Source organism: Poecilia reticulata, chromosome 22 (assembly GCF_904066995.2).
Source record: "Poecilia reticulata chromosome 22, P_reticulata-male-v2, whole genome shotgun sequence".
Taxonomy (NCBI): Eukaryota; Metazoa; Chordata; class Actinopteri; order Cyprinodontiformes; family Poeciliidae; genus Poecilia; species Poecilia reticulata.
Window position 1 is genome coordinate 5,284,178 of NC_088851.1, and position 17,334 is coordinate 5,301,511.

At 39.8% G+C, this 17,334-nt stretch overlaps 2 protein-coding genes across 3 annotated transcripts; both read left to right on the forward strand.

Moving 5' to 3' along the window:
• Window positions 1-206: 206 nt before the first annotated feature.
• mavs (mitochondrial antiviral signaling protein) lies at window positions 207-8,444 on the forward strand. Its single transcript, XM_008398817.2, has 5 exons — window positions 207-344; window positions 2,720-2,842; window positions 3,859-4,039; window positions 4,681-5,342; window positions 5,625-8,444. The coding sequence occupies exons 2-5, from the start codon at window positions 2,720-2,722 to the stop codon at window positions 6,315-6,317; spliced, it is 1,659 nt and encodes a 552-aa protein (XP_008397039.2). The 5' UTR covers window positions 207-344; the 3' UTR covers window positions 6,318-8,444.
• Window positions 8,445-9,488: 1,044 nt separating this feature from the next.
• On the forward strand, window positions 9,489-16,143 carry pank2 (pantothenate kinase 2). 2 transcript variants are annotated; one of them, XM_008398819.3, is made up of 7 exons: window positions 9,489-9,886; window positions 10,349-10,701; window positions 11,330-11,583; window positions 13,000-13,143; window positions 13,347-13,470; window positions 14,440-14,565; window positions 14,698-16,143. In XM_008398819.3, exons 1-7 carry the CDS (start codon window positions 9,676-9,678, stop codon window positions 14,746-14,748), a joined length of 1,263 nt encoding a protein of 420 aa, XP_008397041.1. In that variant the 5' UTR covers window positions 9,489-9,675; the 3' UTR covers window positions 14,749-16,143. The 2 variants fall into 2 exon arrangements, with proteins under 2 accessions (XP_008397041.1, XP_008397040.1); XM_008398818.3 differs by having other exon boundaries at window positions 9,490-9,886; window positions 13,000-13,176.
• The last annotated feature ends 1,191 nt before the right edge of the window (window positions 16,144-17,334 follow it).

Here is a 17,334-nt window from a genome sequence, read left to right on the forward strand (position 1 = left end):
TCTTTCTCGTTCTCAATTTTAGTCTGAATGAAGAAGTGGGATTAGACAGATTTTTACCAGAAATCGCAACTCAATATAATTCTGCCACCATACAGGCGCACAGCACTGTAAGGTCACAGTTAGGGTGCGGATAAATCAAGGCCCGCCTTCACGTCGACTACTCAACGTTTCCATTGGAGCGTGTTTTTAATTGACGTTCCTCTCGGCCAATAGAAAGGCGCGAACCGACTCCTGGGCACACGGCCGCGCAGATGTGTGAGCAGGTCGCAGCGCAGGAAGAGTCAGTGACAGCAGGAACAGCGACTGTGAACTGGTGACAAATTAGAGTGTGTTGAACAAGCAAGGTGAGCTTTATTTGATGTTTTTTTTTCGCCGTTTCACCTGTAAACTCTGCGCAGGAGGAATGCTTATTGTCATTATCGTACTTCCTGGTTGAAGTTAGGTTGTGTCGTATTTATTCATTTGCTCGAGCACAACTTTTATGAGCTAGTTTCTTTAGCTAGTCCTCGTGGTTATTTATAGCGTCACATTTCTGTATTTTGTTAGGGTTTATTCGACTCTTGTGTCTGTTTTGTATGTGTCACAACCTCTTGTAAACCAGTACCAACGTTTGTAGCTATTTCTTTTTAGTCGCCAAACCCAAGTTTTAGTAGACTAATAATAAGGCTAGTAACTTACATTTTGTTTTGACCAAAATGTGTCTATTTTGCTGACCTTACTAAGTGACCTCGAAACTTGTCAAGCAGAATGTCTACTGCCCATTATAACCAAATAAGTTACTGAGTCAGCTGTTTTATGTCTCGGCGAGTTTGATAAGTGATTTCCTGATTCGCCTCTCCTTCGAACTTCATGCGGTCATAACCAGTTTATGTAGCTGTAGTTGTGCAGATCTGCTCTGCTTGAAATCTGACCCACACCAGTGAGCCAAGGAGACTGCCAAGAAAATGGCATTAACTTGGCAGTTAGAGGTCATTCAAATAATTTGCCCTTGTCCCAAGGTGCACTTTTGTCCCTTCTGACAACACCTTCCCTGTCCTGTTAATCTGCAATCTCTCAGCGCTTTACACTTAAATGCTTCCTTAGAAATAATGCACACTCTGAAGATTTTTCTCTTTTTTGTTTCCTTGCCTGGATTCTGAGTATTATGACTGTGAGACACTGTAACCATGTGGGGTAAACCATGTCCTGTGTTGGCTAATAACATTACGGAGACTTTGCTCTTAAATTCTTGCAACTGCAACAGTTGCTGCTATTAAAACAGTCTAAACCTATAGGACCAAAAAGGACTTGAGAAACAAAAAAATGTTCTTTTACCAACTCAACAATAAACGATTTGTTGCTGGAAAGGGATGTGTAAATAATTATACATCTAAACATCCAAAACTTTAAAGTTTTGTTGTCTTTTGCAGGTTTGCCAGTAAAATAGAATATGATTTTGCCAATAAGATCAGGATTTACATCCCTGTTTCTTTGAAAATGCTTGCTGTATTTAGCTAGGTTTAGTAAATCCAATATTTATAACTTATGAAACTAATCAAAATGTGCATTTTGAGTAAAGGTCACTGGATATATGTAGTTTTGCAAGAATATGCAAAAAAAATTTTTTTCTATTTTGTGAATATTTTACTTTGTAGTAATTAGCCCAAACTTAAAAAAGAAAACAGGTTGTCCAACCTTAAAAATTTGTCACAAGTAATCAAACTAAGTTTAGCCAAGTAAATATGTTAAGTTTATTAAGTATGTCATGTTAAATAAATTTATTTTGACAAACTTAATTTGATTTAATGTCACAAGTTAACTTAATTTTTTTAAAGTTGGAGCCCCAGTCTGTCTTTTTTTTTTCAGCATACCAAAACTTTTAATAATTAATATATTACATTGAATAATGAATAGATTGAAAATAAACACATAATAATAATGCACCCATCAGACCTTTCCTGATTTCTGTTTTCTTTCATATCTCATTTGAACATTTTTGATTTTTTTGTCTTTTTTTGTCTGTTTTTATTTTTTTAATTTTTGGGATGAGATCACATGCAGGAAAACACAAAGTGTGAGGCAGGTTTTTTCTTTTTCTTTTTTTTATTTGATCCAGGAAATGTTGCCGAAATAACTCAGAAACTTTACACAGCTCTCCTGTTCAGCTCTGCCTCTCACCGCTTCGTTTGAAAATGCCACCGTTTGACTGAACCTTTCAGCGAACTACGTAAATAGTCTGTTTAGGTAAAAACAAATAGAGGGGATTTAAAATGTACCCAACACAAAACCTGTGGCCAAACTCTCGTCTGAGAAAATGCGTGGAAGTGTCTGGGAATGAGTGTTGAAGCTCGGAAGATATTAAACCGTAGACAGACGGACGTTTGCTGAGTTACCAGCAGAGGCCTCTGCTTGCTCTCAACCAACCTTGAAAACAGGAGGCGGTTTTTAAATCTGAATCTAAAAGCCTGGTGCGGTCAGGCCCAAAGAGTCGGCCCTTACTTTTGCTTTTCATTGCTGATGGGGAGAGAAAGGCCTTGTGATTTTCTCTTTCACTTTCAGTTTCGTTTGATGGAAAATCCCTTCACTGTCTTTTTTTTTTCTAAGATCTTTTTCATGTTAAGTGGAGACAAGTAAATTTTGCCACAGCTGCAGTTTGTGTCTAAGTTTATTTTTTTAATGAATGTAAATAAATGCATGAAGTGCCTTTTTAACTCTTTTTCTCTTTTCTGTAACTTTCCAGATGCCTTTTGCTAGCGATCAACTTTATAATGGTTATTTGCGGCAGAATATGCCGGCCATTGTTAGCAAGGTGAAAGTGAGAGAAATAGCACCGTACCTCCCCTGCCTGACGACTCATGACAGGGTAAGTTTAATTATTCATTACTTTAAGTGGAGTTGTTTATTTTTATCGATTATAAAAATAGTACAGATGAGGTTTATTCCCTTAGTAAGTTGCCAACGTTTTGCTATAGAAACACAGGACGTTGTCAAAGTATTCAATAGGCCTGTCACAATAACGAAGTTTGCGTTAGATAGTTCCAGAAATTACTGTGACAATAACGTTATTTTGAGATGAGTTTTTCAAGCAATATATTAATAATGGCGCAATAATGCAAGTTTGTCCTCTGAAATACCAACAAAGAATACTTTACTCTGGAACTGGAAGATATTTTAAATATCCAAAATTAAACACAACAACAAAAATCGATAAATAAAATGAAAATGAAAAGACCAGACACAAACAAAACCATAAATACAATGTATTATGATGTCTCTGTAAACAAAGTTAGCCTTCAAAATATATCAGTCAGAATGGAATACATTCTTGGTATCTACAGCTATTGAACTTGATTGCACTTTGTAACGTTACAAACATCAACGTATTTCTCTGTGATAGACCAGAGTGAGTAACTCACATTAGTGAAGTGAAAGGAAAGGTCACATATAGTTTTAAAATATTTCACAATAAACATCTAAAAAGTGTTTCAGACTTACATATTTTATTTTTTAAATATAGAGTAATTATTAACAATATTCAGCCCATTAGTCGTTTTTATGATCATCCAAATGTGGCTTTTTTATTTTTTTTTAAATCTCAAAAAACTCCAATAAAGTTGAGATAAAACATGTAACATAAAATGCATAAATATTTAGCTTTCACTTTTTTTTCCAGAAAAGTCATATTTTGTTGATTGTGACGGATTTGTAAAAGCCATAAAAGTCTAAAACATCCAACATGGTGGTGGCAGCATCATACTGTGATGTCTCTTAATCAGAGACATGGAAGCTATTCAGTTGATGAGAGCTTTTTGCAGAAAACACAGAGCTAGATGTGTCATAACTACCCCAGAAAACCTTTCTTTTCTAAACTGATTGTAGGAAAACATAGAGGCCAAACGGGAAACGTCTGGGAATTTCAATGCCATGGTGCTTCTCCTGGACTGTCTGAAGAGGAGGGAGAACTGGCCAGAGCAGTTCATCCAGGCGCTAGAGGCTTGTGAGCACAAAACCCTTGCAGCTGAGATCCAAACAGAATACAACTGCCTCCTACGGGGTAACAGTAAGTTACTTTATCATCTATTGACATCTGTAATCTGGAGCTTGAAATCTTGATTTATGTGATCTTTATGCCTTTGTATTATGACATGTATTGATGTAAATGACAGCTTAAGCTTCTCTTTTATGTTACTGCTACTTGACGTTATTGTTTTTATTAACTGTACAGCACTTGAAGCTGAAGCAGCGTCACTGGCTAAGAGCTAATGTAGGAGTGCCCAAGGTGCTTCTAACACCGTGTTTATTAATGTTTCCATGAATGCTGCTGGTAGGATGTGTTGTGGGTTATATGTAGATCTGAAGGAAAGAACATCTCTGCTAGGAGTGGATATTTATCATATCGTGTATCATTTATTGATAATAATTCCGATCTATTGTTGTCACGATAAATTCCAATAAATGGCGTGAACTTACTTTCATAATTTCAGTTTGCTCAGTGGAAACATAGCTATTGATGGTAGAAATAGATAAAAATTGATCAAACTGTATTTTATCTTTTGAAAGGATAAAGTTGTAAGCTTTGTGACTCTGTGAGTGATGTTAACAACCTGAGTAAAAAAGTAAATATAAATAGATGTATAATTTCTGATGTCTATCCTCCACAGAGCTCTCGTCTTAACCTAGCCACTGTTTGCTTCATCTTAGATCCCAGCTCAGGCTCGGTTGCAGCTACCGTGGTCAGGGCTCATGTCCACCCGGCTCCAGCCGCCAGCCAGCTGCCTGTCTCCGAGAGCGTTGCAGATGTTCAGCCGGCTCCACCCGAGCCAGCCTCTCAGACCCCGGCTCCTGTCCACGCTCCTGCACAGCGGCAAGTCCCTCAGATGGCGGCCGATTCCCCACCTGAACCCATCTCTGAGCCGCCCGCTCAGGATGAGCTTCCACTTCTTCCGTCTACTCCGCCCCCATCTCCTGAGATCCAGCATACAGCCGAGGGAAAACACGCTCCCCACCAGGAGCCAGAGGAAAACTCAGAGTCTGATGTCCAGGATCCATCTGGTGATACTGGCGCAGGGAGGAAAGAGGCTGCCGCCGCTGTCATTGTGGCCGCTGCTGTTGCCATGGTGGCCTCCTCTCAGGAGCAGCAGCAGCAGCAGCAACATCCGGTCCCTCAAAGTGGAGCTGATCATCTCCAAACAGCAGCCACCACAAAGCTGAGTCCGTCTTTAACGTCGGTCAGCTCTGACGTGTCTTATGGGTCATCTGTGCTAACTCTGACTCCAGAGAAACATCCAGTGCAGGACACGACCCCACCAGCACACAAGATTCCTCTGCAGCCCCAGATGATCGCTGAACATACAATTGCTCAGGTCAGTAAAAACACCTTCGATACTCCATTTCATCTAGAAGAAAAAACATTGTGCTACCTGCTGTTGTTTTTGTGGTACCTTTGTTTTCAAAAGCCTTTATGAGCTCCACAATGCAATGTTTCGATGTAGATATAAATGCCGTTCGCTCAAATTAATGCCAGAGACATGATAAAACATTTCTCTGCAGCTTCTACAATCCACCATATAAGCATCTCATATTACATATTAGGCATATTAGGTATATTGGATGCTTTTTAACATTAAGTCGTTCTTTCCTTGCAGGCTGTTAAAAGTAGACCGCAGAATGAAGCTTCTTCTTCTCCTGAGACGTTTGCCGATAAGAGAAACGTCTTTCATCAAGATGCCGATGATAACTCGGTGTGCCTGAGCAAACCTGGTCAGCTCGTCAGCATCCAACCAGTTAATCACCCCAGTCCTCCAGTCCAGCCACAGAGCTCCTCGCTGCAGCCTTACTCCGGCGACAGTGCCCGACTGGAACTAAGTGACCCTTCGTCAGACCTTCCTTCCTGCACTACTCAAATTGAGAAGCCCAATTCAGCAGAACCGCATCAGGAGAACGGGATTGTTCCAGACCACAGCGAACCAGAGGAGAACCATTACGAGTCTCCAAACCAGAGCTTCGACGTGGCGGAGAACGTAGTTCATGTAGCAGAGATGCCATCCATCCTCAATCGTGACGGCCAAGCTCCAGAGCCACAACTTCAAATCGTCAACGGAGAACCGGTCAAAGGAAGCTTTTCTGCAAGCGTCAATGCTGCAGATGACACTGCGTCGAGTTTTAACAGCCTCCATAGCGAGAGCTACACCCCCATCGAGTCAAAGCCTCTGCCCAGTTCAGAGAAAACCACTCCTCCCGACCCCAGCGACGGCCAATCCACGATAAGAAAGTACATTCTGATCGGAGCTGGAGTGGGGGCCTGCGCTCTGTTGATGGCATTGAAGTTTAAGCGTTAAGGGGATAAGGATAGTGACTGAGAATCATCCTTGCACCGAGAGGGCACAGGACAGACGTTTAATAATTACCCATAGTAATGAAAGCTACCACGCCAGACCTTTGATCATGTCATTAATTCATATCTGTTGTTGGTGTTCAGCAATGAATGACTGACTTTGGAATAAAAAAAAACCCAAATCCAAACTCTTGACATTAGCTGTGACGCTTTGAGGTGAGGTGGCATTTCAGGTTATTTCAAATGTGGGTTTTTATAAAGGTGCCTGATGAAAAATAATGGTGTCTCACAAAAGTATTCACACACTTTAACTTAAATGCATTTTATTGAGATTTTATGTGATACATCTATACTTTATACTAAACTTGCGATATTTGTTATATTTTCAGCTGGAGCGGTTCGCTTTTGTACTGCGTTGTCAAATGATCCCAACTAATTGAAAAACCTGTTCCTTCCCTCACCTGGGGGTGGGGGTACTGCACCAAGAACCACTGAAGGAAATGACACAAAAACCTCTGAATAAGACACTGAGCGCAACTTCCTTCTTCACAACGTCTAAACAAAAATGGAGTGGCGTCAGATTTTAGCGGTTGCAGGATTTCTCTTTTGTCTTTGGCAAAAGACCACAAGCCATTTCTCTCGCTAGTGATACATACACATGTTTGTTTGTTTGTATTTACCCAGAATACCCTGACTTATAGTCCAGTTCCTGCTTTTTGATCTTTCTCTGGTCTGCTTGCATCCACATATGCATTCGAACCGCACCAGAGTTCACTTCAACCGAACTGAGATCAGAGTTCGATTACGCAGTCACACCTCCCCAAACAAACCAGACCTTCCAGGCAAACAGACTAGGGTTCGATTAAAACGAACTAAACAGGGCTGGGGTGATGCATCCTAAATGAAACATGATGGTCCGCAGTATGGCGGTAGTTTGCAGTACCTTGAAGCAAAAAAGTCCTTGGGTTCAAATCCTGGCAGATTTTGAGGTATGCATGTTCTCTATGTGCATCATGGGTTCTCTCTGGGTATTCTGGCTACCTCCCATGGTCCAAACGGTATCATGTTAGGTTCATTGGTTTGTTCCAAGTGCCTCTAAGAGTGAGCATGTCTGTGGTGAACCATGCCTCACCCTTAATGATCACTGGATATAGGTACCTAGACCTAGCAAAGACCTCTATTGCCAAGTTGTTGCACTGAATTTCATTCAAGGATACCAGAGTAACACACGCTTAAAATCTCTAAAAAATACATTGATGTTTTTAAACTTTATCAGATGAGGAAAACGTTCAAGGGGTGGGAATACTTTTCACAAGCCACTGTATGTTCTTTGAGTTATCTTGGAGGTGGGAGAAGTGGGAAGCAGGAGCTTTTCATATTTAATTCTTTACTTACTGTCGGTATTTGGAAGCTGGGCTGCAAAAGCCCGAAGTATTCCATATTTATTTGTACATATTTGACACATTAACTCTACGTAGGTGTGTACCTATTAAGAAAAACTAAAAAAAATTTAAAAAGCCTAAATATTATGTAAGGAATCAGGTTTATTTGTTCTTCTTCTCAAGGAAAAAAACAATCTATTTCAAATTTTAGCTCAATTTTCTTTTAACAAAGTATTTTTATGACAAGTAGATTGTGGGTTTATGTATTAAGATGGATTTTTAACTAGAACTTGCTGATTCTTGCATGATTTTATCAGTTAAAATGTTTTAATGTGTAACAGAAAATTTACTTAATGTTACTGCATTATATTAAAAAATATATATAAACATTCTTTAAGGTGTGTAAATGAGCATCCTGGCTGACTTGGAGGATCCTCAGCAGTTTGTTAATCAGTGATTTGCTAAATCGTTCTTTCTGCCATCTAGTGGACATATTTGGTTTTACAGGTTGCTTTCCTTCAGATAGAAATGTCTCCTGAATCATGATGTAAAGGTGAAAGATTTTATTGTAAATAGTTTGTCGATAAACAAAGTACACTTTTTAAAGAGTTAATTCATTATGTTTTGCACATGTAAACTGCATAGCTGAAGATATACTGGAGTGTCTTCATTGTTTTTCTTCAGGTTTTGATCTTGGGTTCTGTCTGAACTTGTATGCACATCAATAAAATACATTGATACAATTTGAATTTTATGTATATTTTACATATTTCGCATGTGAGGAAACATAACTTGGTGTCTATCTGGTGCTTGGGTCGGCTTCGGAGCCACATTTGGCTCTTTAGGCCCTCAAGTGGCTCCTAATAACTTTTAGCAGTGGCATAGAACTGAAAGTGTTTTGTTGGTTAAAGGGAACATGAAACTTTACAAAGAATTTTTATCAAAAATGACAACAATGCCAAAGGAAATGTTATTATTGTACAGATTTTTTTCTATTTGGGGCATATAATTAGGCTGAAACCACTGCTTTTTTTTTTTTTTTTTAAAGAATACTTTCATCTTTTTCAAAAGAAGTTAACCAAAAAGTCAAGACATTATGTAAAACATTTTGATATTAACATTTTACAATAGTTCAGATGAACGTATTGTTGGTTTTGTCTGATTTGTCTCTGCGTGTCAGCAGATTAAAAAGGAGGTTAAAAGACATAGAGGAAAAGATAGAATCTATAACAGATGTGTTACAAAGGCCTATTTAAAGTCCATATGCATGTTTAATTGAGAACTATGTGGAAGACCCTGAAAATTGCTACTTCACAAATTCTGACTAATTTTGAGCTATTTTTCAATTCAAAAAAGAAAAGCCAAATATTTAATAATTTAAAAAAGCCTCAAAGCTGACACAGACGTCACATACCCCAAAAGACTTACAGGTGAAATTGCATTGCGGACGGATGGTTCAACTAAATATTGAACTGATGTGGCTGACCACAAAAGCACGTGATATATTTAAAATTGTCATTAGCTGGGAGGGGATTCAACCGTGAATTTATGAGTGTTCTATTTATCAGAATCACAGTTAGCTATGTTTTGATTGTAAAAAATTTAATCATTAGAAAATAAATACAATAAGCAATTATTGAGTTATAATCTTTACAAAATTATTACCAAAATTATAAAATTAAATGTCCATTCTAATTGGGTTATTTAGTGTGATAAAATCCAGGAAAAGTGACATGAGTTTATAGATTGGTGGACTCACGCTCTGATTGGTTCTCACTTCCTTCCATCAACTCTTAGCCCCGCCCAACATCTCTCTTGACAGCGAACATAAAAAGGACGTGTAGCTCAGCCATTTACGACTCCAGATATCCAGCTAATTATCTCGGCTACGAGGCTTTTGTTTGTATTTACCCCACAAATTATAGGCATTTATTCACCTATTCGCAACTTAAATCATATATGTAGCTAATTAGCCATTCAATGGCGTTTAATCAACGCGACGATGATATCGTCGACGGAGAAGACGAAACGCCCTCGAAGCTGCCGCGGTGCAACAAGGAGATGCCCGGTTACTTTAGCAACGAGCCCCAAAATGAGGCTGCCGCGTCCGCCGGGAGAGCTACATCCGAGCGGCGAACGTCCAACTCGACCCCGTGGCATCGGAGAGACTCGTTTAAGAAGACAAGGCCGCGTAGGTGTTAACAATGCTAGCTTCAGATATATACTGAGAAAGAAAAAGGGGGTTGCTGCATCTACACAAAACACAAGGCGGTACATACAAGAAACCTTGGGCACTGAAATTGTTTTAATAATGAAATATTATGGTGTCGCGTATTTTCTTACAGGCTGATGGTTGATAGGCTGTTGTGAGTGTGAAACTTGGTATCCGTTCGCCTTTGGCATTTGCCATGATATAAATGAGCCATAGAGGCAGTAAAAAGCCAGAATTTATTTTGCACAAGATGGCGTTCGCGGTACACACTGTACTCCTTGTAGGAAAGAAGCTGCTTACCATTTTCTAGGCTAGTTGTGTCACATGAAATGAATCCCCACTCAAACAAAATGTCAGTCATAATTTTCTATAATTTCTACATTATTAACAACAAAAACATTTAAATAAAAAATGTCTCTGCATATGCTCCACACATTTCAGCATTTCCTTGGTTTGGGATGGACATCGGAGGCACCCTGGTGAAACTCGTGTATTTTGAGCCCAAAGACATCACTGCAGAAGAAGAGCAAGAGGAGGTGGAGAGCCTGCGGAGCATCCGGCACTACCTGACATCCAACACCGCCTACGGCACCACCGGCATCAGGGATGTGCACCTGGAGATGAAGGACCTGTCGCTGTGCGGCAGGACAGGGAACCTGCACTTCATCCGCTTCCCCACTCATGACCTGCCCGTCTTCATGCAGATGGGCCGCAACAAGCATTTCTCCAGCCTCCACACCACGCTCTGTGCCACGGGAGGTGGCGCCTACAAATTCGAGTCCGATTTCCGTACGGTGGGTGTGCAGTCTTTTGTCTGCTTTATTTTTGCAGCTCGGAATATAGCAACTGCAAAAGGGTCATTAAAAATACATCGACCTTTGGTTGAGTAGATGAACCATTTTGATTTCTTACACTAACATCTTATCTTTTTACAGTGACACACACAAAACCTGCCAAAAAAAAAAAAGATTTCACACATTTTTAAAAATGGGAATGGATGGGTCTCCAGTAGCAGTAAGTTTTGCAACAAATCTGAGGAGGCCTCTGACGGAAGAATGTTGTCGTAGCAGTTTATTGACTGTCATGACATGCCAACAGTTCAATATCCAGGCAACGGAGATGATATTTTATAGTATCATGTCCTGGACAACACAATCAGTTGTTGGCTAGCACCGCTAATCTACTACATTTGCTTCTTCTGCTCCTCTTTATATCCCTGGAAAACACATCACACATCCAGTTAGCTCCTTTAAGCTAACTGGAGAAAATTCCCAATAAACACTTGTCTGGTGTAGCCAAAATTAGCTTGCAAAAAAAATTAAGGCCATAAAAAAGTGTTTGTAAACTTCTCAGCAGCATCAAATTATGTTTATCCTGCTGTGTCTCTCTCTTTCTTAAAACGACAATAAAAAAAAAACAAAGATGGCCGACCTGGAGCTCCACAAGCTGGACGAGCTAGACTGTTTGGTTCGGGGGGTGCTGTACATCGACTCTGTGATCACCAGCGGCCCCTCGGAGTGCTACTACTTTGAAAACCCCACCGACCTGGATCACTCCGCTCAGAAGCCCTACACACTGGAGAACCACTATCCTCTGCTGCTGGTCAACATCGGCTCCGGAGTCAGCATCCTGGCCGTCTACTCCGAGAACAACTACAAGCGGGTCACCGGGACCAGGTAATGCTCAGCAGCGAAATTATTTGCCCTTTCTGCTGCTTTGTAACTTTAGATGTAGAGTTATTATTATTATTATGACCTCTGGGGTGTTTTTAAAGATGCTGGGTTGGATACAAATATTGACGATTAAAAACGCCATTATGATGCAGCTGCAATTAAATAGAATAATTCTTTATTAGTCCCACCATGGGGAAATTTACTTGTTACATCGGTAACAAGTAAATGTAATATTAGGCTCTAGCATTACTTCACAATCTTCATCTATCACCCATTTTGCATGTTTGCGGTTTGATCAATTTGTGCAGCTTTGATGTAAATACATTTACAAATGGCAGATGTCTTTGCTGATTTGTCTTAATGAAATCCACTGCAAACCCAGCTGCCTTCTAACTGGTTGATGGGGGCCATCCTGACTGTAATTTAGTGCAATCTATTGATGTACATGCATATTGAGCCCACTGTGGAAACATTTTCCTTCTGTAAGGAATGTTTACCTTTCCTCCCAGTGGCCTACACTGGAATTTCTGATTGTAACATAACATGTACAAAAGTTCTCGGGATTTGAATATTTTTTTTGCAAGGCACTTATCCAGTACTGCAGATATAGGGAAATATCACAGAAAAACTGTGGAAAACAATTCAAAATGACTCGTTTTTTTTTTTTTTTATCTCTCTCTACGTCTGCTCTACTCTATACACAGGTCTGTTGCTATAGCAACCGACTGACAACAACTCCACTTGCAGACAGATAAAGCTTACGTTCCAGTGCATTGTGGTTAAGCACCAAAAAACATGCAAACATTTTCCACACAAAGATCAGATCAGCACATTCAGTGCGGTATGCAGTATTATTTTTTTCAGGCTTGAAGTTTATTTTGCAATTACTAGAAAGTGATGATCTGAACACAGCGGTGGTTGATTAGCTAATTTAAACACCTGCTCTACTGATGATGTGTCAGACTTGGTGTGTGGGTCGCCTTATTTTTATTTTTTAACTGAACCGAATCATGCCGAATTCCACAGCTCATCTACATGTTGGTTGTCAAAGTCAAGCAAGCATAGCAAAGCTACTTCCCTCTCTGTTTTCATTTTATAAAATGGGTACATTTAAGATTTAGTGCATTATGTTGACAAGTTGTTAAAACCCATGGTAGTCATCATTGACGAGTGTTGTTTTTTTTTCTTTTTCTTTTTTTTTTTTCTTCCCAGCAGGGAGCTGGGGAGCGGGTTCTTGTGTGTGTGTGTGATGTCACTTTGCAACGTCTCTACATGCTATCGTTGATGCTAACGCTAATATTGACATTGTTTCTCGTAGCTTTTGTTATCAGTTTGTAACATCTTACTGAATAAAGTTGACTATTGAACCAAATCCCAGAGAATTTCACTGATGTCTGTTTCCTCCATTTACGTCGACAGCCTCGGGGGCGGGACCTTCCTCGGCCTGTGCTGCCTTCTCACTGGCTGCTCGACTTTCGAGGAAGCCCTAGAAATGGCTTCTCAGGGGGAGAGCACCCATGTGGACAAGTTGGTCCGGGACATCTACGGAGGAGACTATGAGAGGTTTGGACTGCCGGGCTGGACTGTGGCTTCAAGGTGCGGTTTACAGCTCCTTCTACCGTTCTTATTGTTGGTCTCCAGCCTGTTTTGTGATGACTTCCAGCATCGTCAGAGCTTCAGCAGAGAACCTGAGCACCGTTGGGTTTACTGGCTGGACTTAGGCGGTCTCCATCTGTCTCACAACTCTGTTTCTCTTTGTTTTGTAGTTTTGGCAGCATGATGTTCAAAGAAAAAAGGGAGTCTGTGTCTAAGGAGGACCTGGCTCGGGCAACGCTAGTCACGATCACCAATAACATCGGCTCCATTACCAGAATGTGCGCTCTCAATGAGGTTAGTAGCAATCATGGGGTAATAATGGTTAAGTGTGTGGAAGATATTTGCACTAGAAAAATGCTTGGTGCGATTTTGTGTTTTTTGCAGCGCAGCAGTGATGTTTGGCACTAGAGGCACCAATCAGAATTTGTGTCACCAATTTCTGACCAATTAGTTTTCTGAAAGTTAACCATTTTAGTCAATTCCAGTTTATTTGAACCAATATTATTAGAAGGTATTGGAAAGGCAGCAATCAGTCCTTTATGTTGGAAGCTGAGGTGACGTCACACTGTGTGTGTTGGGACGGGCCACTGTGAAACAGTGGTCTAGCCTTTTGTAAGAAAGCGATCTTAAAGTGTGAAGAGGGACAATGATCTGGTGGGGTAGAGACTCCAGGAACACATTTGTTTAGCGTGACTTCTGATTTTAGTGGGTCAAAAGTTCTCAGGGATTCAGACGGTTCCTTTGGTCTCTTTCTGGTCAGAAACTCATCTGTTTCACAGCTGCTACGCTAGCTTGAGAAGCTTGATAAATTTGACAATCAGCCAATCAAAGATGAGCCAATAACATTTTGATTGTTTCAACTTAAATGTTATTACTTGAAAAACAATTAGATTTTATGGTATAAAAAAATTCTGAATTCTAAACGATTGGAAAAACACAGAGAACCAGCTTCTTGGGCTCTCCAGCCGGGTTCTTGGTGCATCTCTGGTCTAAGCTGATGTGGTCCCGTTGTGTGTTCAGACTGGTGTTGGTGTAAAATGGCTGGGGAAGACCTTTCAAGTCTTATTCCTTTTTTGCCTTCAGCCTCTTTACGGTGCTGCCTTGTGGCGTCTTGATCAAGCAGCATTGTACAGGGCTATGACGGCGTAGAGGAGCTCACACGACGCCATTGTCATGGGCAACGTTATACGCTTCCGTTACTTCTTATTAAACAAAATCTGTTTGATTGCTGTTATTTCTGACCTCTTGTTGTTTTTTGCTCAGAACATTGAGAGAGTGGTGTTTGTCGGGAACTTCCTAAGAGTGAACATTCTCTCTATGAAGCTGCTGGCCTACGCTATGGACTACTGGTCCAACGGCCAGCTCAAGGCTCTCTTTCTTCGTCACGAGGTAAGTCACCAATTGGTTTATTTTGAACAGAAAAGAGTCGAGGCAAACAATTTTCAGTCCCAATAACTCGCCTGTTCAAACTTTCCAGTGTCTGGTCTGGACTAACAGTGGTGTCTAACTCTCGTTTCCCAGGGTTACTTCGGTGCTGTCGGAGCCTTGCTGGGACTTCTGCATCCGTCCTGATCCCTCTTTGAAGGAAGAAAAATGAATAAAAAAGTCAATCTGCTGCAGCAATCAGAAGCACTTTAGATTGTTAGGAATCAGTTTTTTCTTAAAAGCAGCGTTGCCTGCACCACCTACTGGTACATTATTGCATGTGGGCCGGCGTACGAGTTTTCAGTTCTCGTACGCCGGTTGAATGTTGGAGGTTTTCTGAGTACTCCGTGGCTTAAGTTGGATGCAGAAAAGCTGGCAAGCTTAGTATTTTTGCACCTTTTTGTCGTATTTGGCAATTCCAAGGAAATCCAGAAGTGTTGCCTTAGGTAATTTCATTAGAAGTACCTGTTGGTAGGTAGTTTTGTCTTAATGGCGCTCGCTACCCATGTGTGGGCAATCGGTTCTGGGCCAAAATACTCCAGGCTGTACACAAAGGTACCAAAATGAATGATAAATGTTACTTTGCCCCTTTTAGAATCACTGTTTGTTACATGAAACATATTTATATAACAACAATGTTCTTAATTGGTTTCCCAAAGAGACGATGAACAGAAAGACTTGATGAAAAGTTAGTTACGCCATTTAAAGTGGTAGTTCCAGGTGTATTTATCACAGGTAATTAGAGGGAATGGGTTGTCACTTGAACTCTTGTCTACATGGTTAAGGTGAAACGCTATTATTAACATCCACTTCCTGTCTTGCATAATAAGCTTTTTCAATGTAGTTCAACTAATCTGGAGGTTTTAATAATAGAGCAACTAATGTTTTATAAGGTGTTGCATACAAAATGTGTTTTATTCATAAATTAAGCCCTTATATATCACTAATGTAATATTATACACTTTTTTTTGGCTATGAATGATAGAGCCCACTTGCTGTACAAATGCACCTACTGTCATCTGCGTTACTGAAGTGCCTTCAGGCCAGTGCATGTCTGTGAGGAGAAATTGGTGCACATTGAGAAATGTGCACAGAAACTACAGGTCCAAAAAGCACATCATCTCTTAATATTCTGAGTTTAAAACATTGTTTTGTTTTGTTTTTTTTTTATGGTGAAACTCAACGCTTCCCTCCAATGGAGGTATAGAATGTGTTCTCCACACCTGTTCCTGTTCTGTGTGGTTCAGTTATAAACACAAACTCTTCAGCTCTTCCTGTTGTAATGATAAATCATATTTTTTTATGTCCATCCATGATTACAAGGACCAGAATTTGTCTTTGTTTTTGTCAGTGATTGTTTGGAAACTACACAGTAATTAGATTTTAAGTGCCTGTCATAATTTCTGTAATCTGTTTGGCATTATGGTTGTCATTCTCAAAAATACAAGATCGTGTTTGTTTCACATTTGCTTGTATTTTGCATAGAAAATTATTTTTCCTTTTTTTTATGTTGAATCTATTAAAATGTTTTTTCATATCATATTTAACTTGTATTGCTTCTTTCTCTACATAAATTATGTCAAAAGCTAAAGTACATTGGTGTCAATGACAACTTTGTTGGATGCATGTTACTACATTTAAGTTGCTAACAAATTGATACCCTGATAGACATATTACACATTACTACAAATGAAAATTTGATTCAACCTCGTTAAATTTTAATAAGTTTCAGGAATGGCATTCCTTTTGGATTTTTTTTAATATACAACAGTGCATGTCACCAATTTTCAAAATATATTCCTAGAGGTACGATTGCCGTAAAATTCTCACCAGATGTGGGAGCCCATCTATTTCCGACATCACTGACGTTTGCGCGTGAGCTATGTAATATGCGAGCTCGACGCCATGAAACTTACTACTCTGTAAATAACAACCCTCCATAGCAAAGAGAGAAGTTCTGAGCTGAACAAGTCGGTAATGTTAATTAAATATTTGAAAGCGTGGCCAACACGGGACGGCTTCGCTCCGTTCCTCAGCTGCCATTGTTATAACTGTTATAACTGTTTAACTATGCTAAAACAGCGCAGGAAATCAACGTTATCGTTCACAACTTCTGTTCGCTGATTGGCCAGGTAAAGAAAAAATCTACCGTAGGCAATCCAAGTAAACAGTGCTGTGAAGCGAGATTTTAATCGAGTGGAGTAGCCTGAAAAGGTTAAATCCTCACACGAACAAGAAAAAACATAAATACATCAAGAAATTACGTGTAATAATAACACAAGGTCAGCAGGGTTGAACACATTAAGGGAGGTTCAGAAACAAACGTAAAATCCTATAGATGAAGTCTATCAGTTGTTAGAAAGCCATCTTTCATTGGTAAGTACAAGCTGGTGGCCTTTACAATGTTTCATTACCCTATTGTCACACAAGAAACATTCACAAACACCTTCATAAAACATTGCTGTAAACGACAAAAGTAATTTCTAAATTACTTAAAGTACCCACTGGGCACATCTGTGGCTTTAATGCGGAAGTGGGAAGAACAAAATTACACAGTAAAAGGGATTCTTGCAACACTTCAGTGTACAGCTTGAGAAAGACCTGAAGCCAGTTTGTTTCAAAGAAAAAAAAGTAATCGGGCCTATATGTACCATTACTCAGCATCAGTTACCACATACAAATACATTTGATTGATTAATTATCAATCACTTAGTGAAACATATTTATATAGAT